This window comes from Drosophila albomicans, unplaced genomic scaffold (genome assembly GCF_009650485.2).
Source record: "Drosophila albomicans strain 15112-1751.03 unplaced genomic scaffold, ASM965048v2 utg000122l_pilon, whole genome shotgun sequence".
Lineage (NCBI taxonomy): Eukaryota > Metazoa > Arthropoda > Insecta > Diptera > Drosophilidae > Drosophila > Drosophila albomicans.
The window spans coordinates 66,067-80,162 of NW_026263521.1; the positions used below are offsets into that span (position 1 = coordinate 66,067).

Here is a 14,096-nt window from a genome sequence, read left to right on the forward strand (position 1 = left end):
AATTACGCTTGTTATTCGATTCTTTTGATTTGCGGCTTCGGAAGGGGCGTGGCAAAAATTTGAAACAAACTTTATCTGCGTGCAAACATAACAAATGCTGTCGAAAAAAATTATTGAGATTATTATAATTCAAACACAAAATACGGAAGGGATTATGGCAAGTAAAGTTAGTAGTTTTACTAATTTGACTTAACAGCTCCAAAGAGTCTATTTCGGCATTAATTAGTCTCTGTATGAAAACAGCACTTTGCATAGTTCTACGGTCAGAAAGAGAAGGAAGGTTTAGTAATAAAATTCTACCGCGATAAGGTGGTAATCTAATATTAGGATTCCAATTTAAACTACGAAGAGCTGTTTCTGCACCCACACAATCTTATCTTGATAAATCCTATACTGGGATTCCAGACAAGAGATCCGTACTCAAGGATAGGACGAACCAGTGAGACGTACAAAGTTTTAGTAATGTAGGGATCGTTGAACTCTTTCGACCAGCGTTTTATAAATCCCAGTACACCCATGGCCCTATTTGCAAGAGACAGAATATGTTTATTAAATTTTTAGTTTTGCATCAAGCAGAACCTCTAAGTCATTCGCACCTTCAATTCGCTCTAGAGGAATATCATATAAAACATATTTATTAATTTAGAACCCTACAGAAGGTCATAAACTTACATTTATTGCAGTTGAGATGTAACATATTTACTCTGCACCAAGATTCTAGACGGTTAAGGTCACATTGTAACAGTGAGCTCGCAAGACTATCATTAAATGTCAGGCAAAGCTTAACGCATCATCGTACATAAGTACACGGGAATGCTCTATAACAGAAGGAAGATCATTTATGAACAAAGTGAACAATAGAGGACCCAAATGACTGCCCTGTGGCACACTAGAAGTAACTTGGACACATTTAGATACAAGGCCAATATAATAAACATTCTGTATTCTGTTAAAAAGGTATGAGGAAATCCACTCAATTAGGCTATGAGGAAACCCTAAAAGATTAAGTTTATTTTTTTTTTCTTTTTTATTTGGACGTTGACGTACTAACGGCAGTACCATCAAGTGGCCCAGCGATACCAAGCACGGGCTTGTTGACGCGCGGACAAAACAAATAAATTTGTGAACAGCATGCATTAAACGAAACCGCGAATAAATATTAAAAGACGGTGGACAGCTAATTAAATTAAATTAAAAATATGTTAGAATATATGTATAATAAGATAAATAACAATTAAATACTCGATAAATAAGCTAATAATAAGGTTTTAAGCAAAGGAATAGATTTACTAGAGCAAACTACGTTATTGAGATTATTATAGTTCACACACAGAATACGGAAGGGATTATGGCAAGCAAAGTTAGTAGATCTACGTGAAATGAGAAGAGGAAGAAAATTCCTAGTGATCCTGACAGGAACTGCAAAACTAATTTGACTTAACAGCTCCAAAGAGTCTATTTCACCATGAATTAGTCCCTGTATAAAAACAGCACTTTGCATAGTTCTACGGTCAGAAAGAGAAGGAAGGTTTAGTAATAAAAGTCTACTGCGATACGGTGGTAATCTAATATTAGGATTCCAATTTAAACTACGAAGAGCAAATAATAAGAATTGTTTCTGCACCGATTCAATCCTATCTTGATAAACCCTATACTGGGGATTCCAGACAAGGGATCCGTACTCAAGGATAGGACGAACCAGTGAGACGTATAAAGTCTTAGTGATGTAGGGATCGTTGAACTCTTTCGACCAGCGTTTTATAAATCCAGAACACCCAGCTATTTACAGCAGACAGAATATGTTTATCGAATTTTAGCTTTGCATCAAGCATAACCCCTAAGTCATTCACACCTTCAATTCGCTCAAGAGGAGTATCATATAACACATAGTTATTTAACTGGGAAGAACCCCCTACAAAAGGTCATAAACTTACACTTATTGCAGTTGAGATGTAACATATTTACTCTGCACCCCAGATTCTAGACGATTAAGTGAGCTCGCAAGACTATCATTAAATGTCAGGCAAAGCTTAACGTCATCGGCGTACATAAGTACACGGGAATGCTCAATAACAGAAGGAAGATCATTTATGAACAAAGTGATCAATAGAGGACCCAAATGACTGCCCTGGGGGGGGGGTGTGCCCTGGGGCACACCAGAAGTGACTTGGACACATTTAGATACAAAACCATTATAATACACATTCTGAATTCTGTTGGAAAGGCATGAGGATATCCACTCAATTAGGCTATGAGGAAACCCTAAGACATTAAGCTTATACAGTAAGAGGTGATGATTAACAGAGTCAAAAGCCTTACTAAAATCGGTGTAAATCACATCCGTTTGCATTTTAATCTCGAATCCTTTAATTACAATAGAAGAGAACTCCAATAAGTTAGTAGAAATGGATCTAGACTTCACAAACCCATGTTGGTAAGGTGAAATTATAGATTTACACAGACGTTGCAGTTGAGAAGTATATATTTTTTTCAAATGCTTTCGGAATCGCAGACAATTTAGATATACCGCGATTATTTTGAACTTTAGATTTGTTCCCATTTTTTAGGATAGGTATAATGAATGATTTTTTCCAGATTTTAGGAAAAGAACATGAGTTAACGGATAATTCAAACAATTTAAAAAGCGGTTTACAGATACTACCAGCACAATACCTTAGCACACAACTAGGTACTCCATCCGGACCTGCCGATGAAGCCAGTAGAGTTCTGGCAATCGAATACCGGGCGCAGTACTCTCTAACACATTCCAAAATGGAGGATTCCAGTAATTTGTCTTCTCTCAATGCTTAGGCGCGATTGATTAGTATGTTTTTGTTTTTCATTAAGTTTCACTAAAATAAATTTTCAAATGACTGTCACATTGAAATTCATCCATCCGCTGCGGATACCACCGACTATTTTAATTACAGCGTAAGCTATTTAACTATTGTTGAGGCGAGCGCATAGTAAGTGTGTGGGACTCTCTCTGCTACGTTTCGAAAGCACTAGTGCAGTTTCGATCTCTTATAATGCATTCACACACAAACAACCACTCCAAGCTCCAGCGCACAGTGATTGTCCATATCGTACGTCTATAGCATATAGCTGCCATAGGAACGATGGGATAGAAGTATATAGTATAAAAAAATTTTTTGTTTTCAAGATATGTAAACCAAACTTACAGATTGTATGCTTGGACCAGTTTTATATATGTTTGCCAAATATAGTCCAAATCGGAAAACTACATACAGCTGTCATAGCAAAATTGTAAACACAAATAAGTACCAGATTCAAGTTATATTCAAATACTTTAATAATAAGACACTTTTGTAAACAAATTAGGAGCCATAACAAATAAAATAAAATAAAAACATCAATTTAATCAAAAAACAAAGAAAAACACAACAATTAATCAAATTCTTCTAACAAATCTAACGTTGATTTCATTTAAATTGGATTTAAATTTGCAAGGTAAATTTCCTTAGTCCTGTAATAAAAGGATCAGAAGACAAAAGTAGTCTATTAATTAAATCCGTATTTGTGGCAATTCGATATATTTTTCTTGTGTTCTGCTTTCTATATAGTTTTATGTCTTTGTTTTGTGACTCTGCAGCTTCTTCCGATAATTCTCCAATTGAAACAAGAGCAAAATTAATCACATCTGCACTATGGATTAACACTTTGTGCACTGAGAGTGGGAAGTAGTACCAATCATACAAACATACGTTGGTGTCACCTTCTGCACACCAAAGATTAAAAATATATAGACGTGTAAATACATACTTATGGAATCTCCTAAAAAGTGAATTTCAATGAAATAAATAAATAAATATATTTCAAAAAACATTACAAAACAAAAGCACACTAAGGAAAAACTTCCCTTGGCAAAAGCTAGATGGCATGAGTATTTTTTCCGATTATATAAACTTTCTGCAGCTGATTTTAGGCATATAGCACCCTAAAAGTCAGACGAATACATTAACATACATATTGTATTTGTGGGATTTCGTGGGATCACAACTAAAACTTTAACTAAACATGTAAAAGACTTTCACAAAATATACCAAAAAAGGGTTAATCGATCTAAAATACACAAAGAAAATTTAATTAGTCAGATAAATTTCATAAAACCAATTTATTAAAGTTAATACCTCCAATGTTAAAATGCATTTTAAATAATTAAATTTGATGAATTTTTGCGAACGTCCGACCACTTTGAACTTCACTTTTGTTTTGACAAAAAGCTCACTAAACGCAGCTGCAGCAGAAAAATTGAAGACATGTTCACACTTTGCATTCTATTTTTAGAATGTCCCGTTAGATTTCCGGAAAAACTACCTAGACAAAATGTGGACCATTTAGAGACAAATTCTTTACATTTTGGCCAATTATTTTTAAGTCGATTTTTCGATTTATGGCCTACGGGCGCAACCACTGTGCAGTGCTCCCAGTCTCCCTCTCCCAAAACTCTCCACGGCCAAGTCGAACATCTCAAGGGGCTCAGCGCTAGATGACCGTGAACTTGGCCCTAGTATGATCAGGGGATTCCCGTTTTTCTCTTTCTTAAACGCCTACATGTTATGCGCGTCTTCGTCATTTTTGTAGCTGAGTTCGATAAGTTTATGTTATTTCTGTCGCGAAGTAACGATATAACGATTTATGGCTGCAAGAGAAGGAATTAAAAAACTAGGCGGCAGCGTCAAGTTCAACCCGTCAAACAAAATGCTATCCACAAAAATATGGAAAAGAATATGAATGTTAACTGTTTGAGTTTTTATTTTAATTAATTAAGAATACTAATATGAGTTATTTTATTTTTATTGTTTCATTTAAAAAAACCTATGTGCGGAATTTGTGGGGAATCAGCGGAATTTTGTCCCCAAACTTGGGGAATTTTATCCCGATTTTTGGGGAATTGTATAAATTTGCATTGGCAACCCTGATCGATATAGTACCGCATTCAAAATATACCATAGACGGCACAATATACCAGATTGTCAGCCAAAGCAACTCAAACCATTAGTAAGTAGGCGTTTTTGCCCATACAAAAGTATTTCTTTAATAACTTCGACAATTTTTATCTAATCGCAAACAAATTTTCATAACTACTATAGTTTTTATTGTATATACCAACTCTAGCTTTAAAATTACTCTTGTTACTCGATTTTTTTGATATTTGGGGGCGGAAGAGGGCGTGGCAAAAATTAGAAGCCAACTTGATCTGCGTGCAAAAATAAGAAATGCTGTCGAAAATTATAGCTCTATCTCTTATAGTCTCTGAGATCTAGGTGTTCATACGGACAGACGGACATGGCTAGATCGTCTCGGCTCAAGAATATATATACTTTATAGGGCCGGAGATGCCTCCTTCTACCTGTTACATACATTTCCTGCCGACACAAAGTTATAATACCCTTCTACTCTATGGGTAGCTGGTATAAAAATGTGAGTTTATGAAAAAGCAAACAGAATTCCTTATGCATATAATTACCACGGAAGGCATAAAACCAAACCCCAAACAAAATCAAAGCTATTGTTGATAGGTTTTCGCGATCGACCTCTTGCTGACGTGCCTACTCAAGCTGTAAAATTACGAAAATCGAAAATATATTTGTTGTTGTTGGGAGCAAAAAAGATGAGTCACTTTGAAGGCTGCTGATGCGCAAATTAAAACACGTCTAATTCGTTTGCTAGTTGCGAAAGGAGAGAGCGACAATTTATTGTTTGCCGGTTATTCCGACATTAGTAGTTAAAGGAAAACAAAAGTTGAGCGAAAGCTTATAACTAAAATGTAACAACTGTAGCAAAGAGCGCAAGATTGAGAGTAAATGTAACTGCTCAGTTAGGCTGAGCAGGCTTACAGTGGGACAAGGCGCTTGATTTAACACCGGCCACCTTGGAATACCCGACGTGGGATTTCAAATCACTGGCAACCGTGCTAATTTATGGATTGGGCGCTTGAATGTACCAGTGCCCGTTCTAATTTCGGCCACCCGTATTTGGCCGTCTGTTCCTCTGGTTACGCCTGCGACCCTTCCAGTTATCCACCGCTGAGGTGGCGTGTTGTCCTCGTGAACCAGGACGAGGCATCCGACCTCCAAGCCGGGCTGTGGAGACTTCCATTTGGTGCGGATTTGGAGGTTGTGGATGTAGTCCTTCGACCACGCGAGCCAAAACCGCTGTCTGAGCGTGGATAACATTTGCCACCGTCGCAAATACGTCAGCTCTTTGTTGGGCCTGTCTGGCACGGATCCTTGCGGCAGCGAACGTATGGCTTGCCCGATTAGAAGATGGCCCGGCGTTAGAGCCTCGCCATCGTTGGGATCGGAGCTGAGTGGAGTGAGAGGCCGCGAGTTGAGGATGGCCTCGACATCTGCCAGATGAGCTCTGACCTCGCTTTCCGTCAGTGACGCGTTGGCCATTTGCCGGACGAGGAGATGCTTTGCGGATTTCACCGCGGCTTCCCACAGCCCTCCGAAATGTGGGGCTCGAGGAGGGATGAAGTGCCATTCCATCCCCATCTCCGACGCGAACAACTGCAGTTTCTCCTGCTGCTTCGTGAACTCCATCTGTAGCTCCTTGAGTACGTTGTTTGTCCCGACGAAGTTGGTGGCGTTGTCCGAATACATCCGAAGTGGAACGCCACGCCTTGCGATGAAGCTTTTTAGGGTTAATAAAAAACAATTAGTGGACAAGTCAGCAACCAGTTCTAGATGAACAGCCTTTGATGCAAAAACACACAAATACTGCTATATACATTTTTAAAGGAGGCCGTCCCCGAATTCTCAAGGAGACATTTATGGGTCCGCAAAAATCAACGCCACAAATGTGAAATGGACGTGAAGCAATCAAGCGATCAGTTGGTAACTGCCCCATTACTTGTTCCAATAGTTTTGGCTTGTATCGAAAACAAAGAATGCAACCACGAACTATTTGTGTGCATTCTCTTCGAGCATTAATCAGCCCAATTCTTTGCCTTAAGAGCGAAATCAGAGTTTTAACACCAGCATGACAGTTGGTCTGATGCAAGTCTCTTAAATACAGTCTGACCAAGGGCGAATTTTTTGACATTAAGATTGGAAACTTGGCATCGTCGTCAATCGGTGCATTTAATAATCTGCCACCTACGCGGATCAACGAAAGAGATTTTCCTGGCTCAGAGATTTTCTGAATAAATGGAGCGAGAGATTGAACATTTGGTTGAACTAATTGATTTGCTTTTAGTTTTTTGAATTCCAAGTTGAATTCGGACCGCTGAACCAATTCAAATAACTTTAACGAGGCAAAATACAACTCCTGTTTACTAAGGGCTGAAGAACAATTTTTAGTTTTTGGCCAGCAAATGAATTTATACACATAGGCAATCACTCGAACCAACCTTTTGTATGAAGAAAAGCGAGCCAGTATAGATGACAGAAAATCAGGGTTGGTAGTTAAACAAACCTGAGCTGATTTTTTTGTTTCACTGTTTTTTAAATCGGTTGACAATGAAAAATGAGGATTCTTAGGCCACTCACACTGCTCTTCCATTAAGAATAGTGGGCCTTCTAACCATATCGAGTCGACTAATTCATCGATGTCACACCCACGAGAACAAATATCGGCAGGGTTTGACGCAGAAGGCACATGTCTCCATGTAACATCTTGTGTGAGGTCTTGTATACTGGATACACGATTTGCTACGAATGTTGCTAGCGAAGAAGGCGACATTCTAATCCAATACAGTGTGATTTCTGAATCTGTCCAAAAATGCACACTGTCGATTCCGCATTTGCCAAGCATTGGCTTGACGTACGACCACAATTGCGCCAGTAAATACGCTGCACACAACTCAAGTCTTGGGATCGACTTGGTTTTTTAAAGGCGCAACTTTTGCTTTTGATGTAAGCAATTTACATTTCACTTTTCCATTCTGATTAGCTCGTATATATAAACAGCAGCCATAAGCGTGGCTGGAAGCGTCTGCAAATCCATGAATTTGGATCTTGGCTTTGCTGGAATTAGTGTATCGTGGAATGGATACTTTATCAAGGTTTAGTAGATTTTCTTTAATTCTCTCCCATCTCGTATGCATCTGCATAGGGATAGTTTCGTCCCATGCTAGATGATTTTGCCAGAGCTCTTGCAGTAAGATTCTGGCTTTAATACTGATGGGGCTCAGCAAGCCAAGTGGGTCGAACATACGAGCTGTCACAGACAAAACGTTGCGTTTTGTTGGGCTAAGATCGGTGAAGCTGGAATCCAAATGATATCGAAATATATCAGATTTTGGCGTCCACCGCATGCCCAATGTTTTGATCGAATCTGTGTCGTTGAAACTGAGAACTTTATCAGTTTCATTCCCATTGATTAAAGTAGGGTGGTTGGAGTACCATTTGGCCAATTGGAGACCACCGGAGCTTAGGATATCTGACACTTGGACACAAATCTCCTTCAGCGTGTCAGCATCGTCAGCTCCAGTAAGCATGTCATCGACATAGAAGTCATTGCAGATGACTTTAGCTCCAAGAGGATGTGTTTCCTTATGGCGAACACCAAGTTCGTGAAGGCTTCGTATGGCCAGAAAAGGAGCAGACGCAGTGCCATAAGTAACTGTATTCAGTTGGTAAATTTGAAGCTTTTCTGACGGATTTTCACGCCAGACAATAAGTTGAAACATCCGATCCTTTGGAGACATGCTTACTTGTCTATACATTTTAGTAATATCTGCCGTGAGGGCAAACCGACTAAGACGAAAGCGAATTAGCGACGAGAAGAGTTCCCTCTGTATAGTTGGCCCCACCATTAGAATATCATTCAATGAATAATTTGAGTCGTTTTGCACGAAGCATCGAAAACAACTCGAAGTTTGGTGGTGGCACTATCAGGCCTCAGGACGCACTGATGTGGTATAAAATAGTGTGGTCCTGGTGGAAAATCAACGGGAGACATATGACCAAGTTCTATATATTCTTTCATGAAACTAACATACATTTCCTTTAATGTTGCGTTTCTTGAAACCTTGCGTTCAAGTGAAAGAAACCGACGTTTTGCCGTTTCGAAGGACGAACCAAGTATTTTTGGGTCTGTTTTAAAAGGAAGACAAACTTATAATCGCCCTGTCGATAGAGTTGTCACTCGGTCAATAAAGTCCTGTTCGCAGGCTCTTTGCTCTGACGAGTATTTAGCGACGTTCGATAAATCTGGAACTTTCTCTAACTCCCATAGCCTTTCTACCAGCGAGTCAAGTTGTATATCTTCCGACGAGTACGTCGTTGCACCACATAATGGGTTCTGACTCGGAATACCTTTGCACCGCCCTGACACAATCCACCCCAACAGAGTTTTTTGTAACAGAGGGCCACTGTCATTCAATTTAATTTGGCCTGTGCACAAAAGGTCGAAAAAGGAATCGGCTCCTAATAGCAAGTCGATTCTCTGCGGCTTGTAGAAATAAGGATCAGCCAGTTCCACGTTAGCCGGTATTTGTAATTGCTTGACTGGAATAAAGCTGTCTGGCTGCTGGTTCGAAATTGATTTTAGCACCCAGAAATCGGCGTCAAACTGATGTTTGTTAACACGAGATGATATCGTTGTTGACACTTCATGTCGGGCTACCAAATTTGACGTTCCTATGGCCGTAACTGTCAGACACTTGTTGGCTCGCGACAACCTTAGAGCTTGGGCAAATTCTTCAGTCATGAAATTGACCTGAGACCCAGAGTCCAACAAAGCCCTGGCCAATTGGAATTGACCGAATCTATCGCGAATTTTCACAACAGCGGTAGCCAGAATGACATGGTCAATTTCTGCTGTTGGCTTAGCTACGTGCGCTGGATGTGACGATGCTTGGCCGCTCGAGCTACCAGGCTGTTGATGTTGATGCTGGCTCATACTCGTGGTCTGAGGCTGAGCTGACGCATCGAATCTATGCAGCAATGTATTGTGCGATTTAGAACACACTCTGCATTTTGAAGATGTGCAGCTGGATATTCTATGCCCAGACTGCAAGCAGTTTAAACAAAGGTTCTGGGTCTTGGCGAAACTGAATCGTTCTGTAACCGGCAGTGCACTGAAGCCTTGGCAACTGCTTATAAAATGATTCGCGTTACAGAACTGACAACTAGGGTTGCTGGACTTAGACGCTGAATACGACGCTTTGGTAGTCCGTTTGGGACTCGGTTCTGGCTTAGGGCTCGTTCTATATTTCGAGCTTTCCTCAGCTGAAATATGCTGATAGCGCCTATTCAAAACATCGACACAATCAGACCATTGTGGAAGCCTGTTATAGTCGAGCTGTTCTTCATACTTTGATTTGGTTGTATGGTCAACCTTTGACAATACAATATGTATGAGAATCGCGTTGGTGATATCTCGTTCATCACCTAGTGACAACAAATTTTCAAAAAATTGCCGAAACCGTATCTATAATGGTCCTCAACCCAGATGCCGAAGGTTTATTCATTGGCGAGATATGAAACAATTGTGCGATCGTTTCGAAGAATATAAGACATTTGTTGTCGTATACAGGCCTCAAGTTTTCTAAAGCCTTTGGGTAATTTACACCGGAAACTTGGAACGCCTTTATTGTTCCTAATGCCTCATCAGACAGACATGAGATCAAGTGATTAAACTTTTCAATGTTTGAAAGCGACCTATCAGAATCTACAAGACTTTCGAAAAGGCTTATGAACTGCTTGTATTCTGAGTGCTTACCATTGAACTTTGGTAAGTTCATTTTGGGCAAGTGCGACCTATACGATGCTGGCTGAGCAACTCGGTCCGAATCGGGCTCCTTTAAACTAATCAGATACAACGACCTTGTCTTAATGCACAATTCTTCTAAGGAAGCACGGCTAGAATTATCCGGGTCAATGCAATCAATTTCAGATTGCAACTCCATGGCATCTGCAATGTATTTATTTAATATATCCAAACGACATTGGATCTCAATTTTATTGATGGAACCTGTTTCATTTAACACTGTTAATCTAAGCCTCTCAATACTTTCTTCAAGCTTCGATAATCTAGAAAATAACAGTGTTAATTTTGCACTATGGCAATTTTCAATCACGGTTTGATTTAATTCAGTCTTCCCTTTATCTTTCGACATTGCGACTTGGTGTATGTTTCTGGGTTGTGCAAGTTAAGCAAAGAGAAAACACACTCTACTATTAAGAGAAACACCAATGCAAGAACTCAAGAGAATGTTTCTAATGCCAAACTCAACAGTGAGCGTAGCTTCAATGTTAGTTTGAGCGGCGCCGAACAAGCAAAGCGAAAACGATCGAACACAACGAGAGCGAAGATGATCGAACAAAGCGAGAGCACAACTTATTAAGCAAGCGAGAGCGAAGATGAACAAGCAAAGCGAGAGCGCAACCTTTTAAGCAAGCGAGAGCGAAGATTACCAAATAAAGAGAGCGAAAAATAACTGAAATTATGCGCGGGTGCTATTATTGTAACTCAATGTAATAGAGAACCTGAAAGCATAATCATAAAGTTGCGAGGGGTGGTTTCAATGTTTTGGCACTTGGATTTCACTTATGTGTGTTGCATCAATTGTTCACTACAATTCAATAATCAGTGTCAGGCAACTGGACTCTTGTTTAATACAAGATATAACAGTCTGAACTGGGAAACAATCACAATGAATGTCACCAGGTCCAAAGTTATTAACAAAGTTTTCCAGTTGTTGACACTGTTACCTGTTCATCAGAAGAGCTGTTGACTTCTGATTGATCCATAAATCCAAAAGGCCAGCAACGAAACAACGCAAACGAATGTGTTTTTAATTATATGCACTCAGCTGCCAACAAGGTGTGAAATTAATTAAACTTATCAATTGCAATAATTGAATTTTCTTTATGTTTAATTAGCAATCAACAAAGTCTTTTTTTGTAGTCCCTGCTCGGGCGCCATGTAAAATTACGAAAATCGAAAATATATTTGTTGTTGTTGGGAGCAAAAAAGATGAGACACTTTGAAGGCTGCTGATGCGCAAATTAAAACACGTCTAATTCGTTTGCTAGTTGCGAAAGGAGAGAGCGACAATTTATTGTTTGCCGGTTATTCCGACATTAGTAGTTAAAGGAAAACAAAAGTTGAGCGAAAGCTTATAACTAAAATGTAACAACTGTAGCAAAGAGCGCAAGATTGAGAGTAAATGTAACTGCTCAGTTAGGCTGAGCAGGCTTACAGTGGGACAAGGCGCTTGATTTAACACAAGCATTGTCTTCTGTTCAAAGTCTTTTCGAATACAACAACTTTTCTTATAAGCGGTGCGCTGCTGCTATTGGTTAATAAAATCGCGCGATCCTGCGCAAACAAGTACATAAATAACCGTTCTGGTGCGCATGCGCAAAAACAAGTTATTATTATTATGTGGCCATTACAACCATTTTATCGGGTCTCAGCCTGAAACGCGATGTGCCTCCACGCGGCTCTGTCCTGAGCGCGCCTTCGCCAGTTGGTAACACCAAGTGTGGACAGGGTTTCCATCACCTGGTCCTGCCAACGCGTTCAGGGTCGTCCTCTCCTTCGTGTCCCAACAATCATCGCATCAAACACCTTACGAGCCGGAGCATCTTCATCCATACGGGCAACGTGGCCCAGCCAGCGAAGTCTTTGAGATTTCACTCGACTGGCCACGTCAACATCGCCGTATAGCTCATACAGCTCGTGGTTGTATCGGATGCGATAAACATCGTCCACGCAGATTGGACCAAAGATTTTGCGAAGAATTTTTCTCTCGCACACTCCAAGAGCAGCTGCATCTGACTGCGTCACAGTTCAGCACTCCGCACCATATAAGAGTACTGGAAGAATGAGCGTCTTGTAGAGTGGTTTTTGTGCGTCGAGAGAGAGCTCTACTATTAAACTGCCTACTGAGCCCAAAGTAACACCTGTTGGCAAATGTTATTCTCCGCTTAATCTCCAGACTGACATCATTTGTGCTTGTTATATCAGTGCCTAGGTAGATAAACTCCTTGACGGACCCAAAGCTATAGTTCTCTGCAGTCAGCTGAAAATCAAGACGCCGCGATTCTCTGCTAGAGCACACCATAAACTTTTTTTTTTTCTCCTTATTTACTGCTAGTCCTACTTTTGCTGATTCCTTTTCAATAGCCCCGAAGGCTCCTGTGACATCACGCTTGGTGCGGCCAATGATATCAATATCATCAGCGTAACCAAGGAGCTGGACACATCTGTTGGTTAATATCGTGCCGGTCCGATGCGCACCAGCCTTTCTTATAATACTCTCCATTAAAATATTGAAGAGTATACAAGACAGCGAGTCACCTTGTCTGAGGCCACACTTGGTAGTAAAGGTTTCGGATTGGCCACATCCTACCTTGACAGAGCTGATGGTGTTGCTCAATGTCATTCTGCAAAGTCTAGTCAGCTTTGCTGGTATACCAAGCTCAGACATGGCGGCATATAGGCGATCTCGCCGGGGGCTATCAAATGCAGCTTTGTAGTCGACGAAGAGATGGTACGTGTCGATTTGGTTTTCGTAAGACTTCTTCGCAAAAACAAGTGGCTTTTCTTAAAGCTCCTTTTGGTGTCACCACCGGGTGAGATGTGTGACGAAGGCGTGGCGTGTGGCAGAGACACTAGCCCAGTGTCATGGCAAGTAGTTTCATCCACACGTAAAGAAAGAAGCCCATCGATTAACGAAAGAAGAAAACTAGCCAGACACAATAGAAGCCGCTCATTAACGATCTCGATAACGGAGAGTGACGATATATAATCTGAACCTACTCTCTCAAAAGCCAAGCTATCACTGGCCGGTAAGATGGTCTCTTCTCAGATAAATTCATCCAACAGCTTTGCTATGCTGGCTACTCAGGACATCGACCCGAACCAAGCTGCCTCACCATCAAATCAAACGCCAGTCGTTCCGCCTATACCTAAGCCGCCGCCAATATTTATACCAGCTGTTGCCAACATAATTGAAGTGCAAAATAGCATAACCGATCTTGTTAGTAGCGATGGCTATATCTACAAAGCTGGTCGGAACGGTCGAGTCCGAATAATGGCTAACAGTGAAGCAAACTATAGAAGCATAGTCAGAATGCTTACGCTAAAGAAAGCAGTCATAAGAAACCTCCATC

The 14,096-nt window shown here is 40.4% G+C and overlaps 1 protein-coding gene across 1 annotated transcript; it reads right to left on the reverse strand.

The window, feature by feature from the left end:
* Positions 1-5,613: 5,613 nt before the first annotated feature.
* On the reverse strand, positions 5,614-11,846 carry LOC127566279 (uncharacterized). The gene is made up of 2 exons (XM_052008297.1): positions 11,688-11,846; positions 5,614-6,660 (listed from the first exon to the last, which is right to left on the reverse strand). The coding sequence occupies exons 1-2, from the start codon at positions 11,693-11,695 to the stop codon at positions 5,919-5,921; spliced, it is 750 nt and encodes a 249-aa protein (XP_051864257.1). The 5' UTR covers positions 11,696-11,846; the 3' UTR covers positions 5,614-5,918.
* Positions 11,847-14,096: the final 2,250 nt, after the last annotated feature.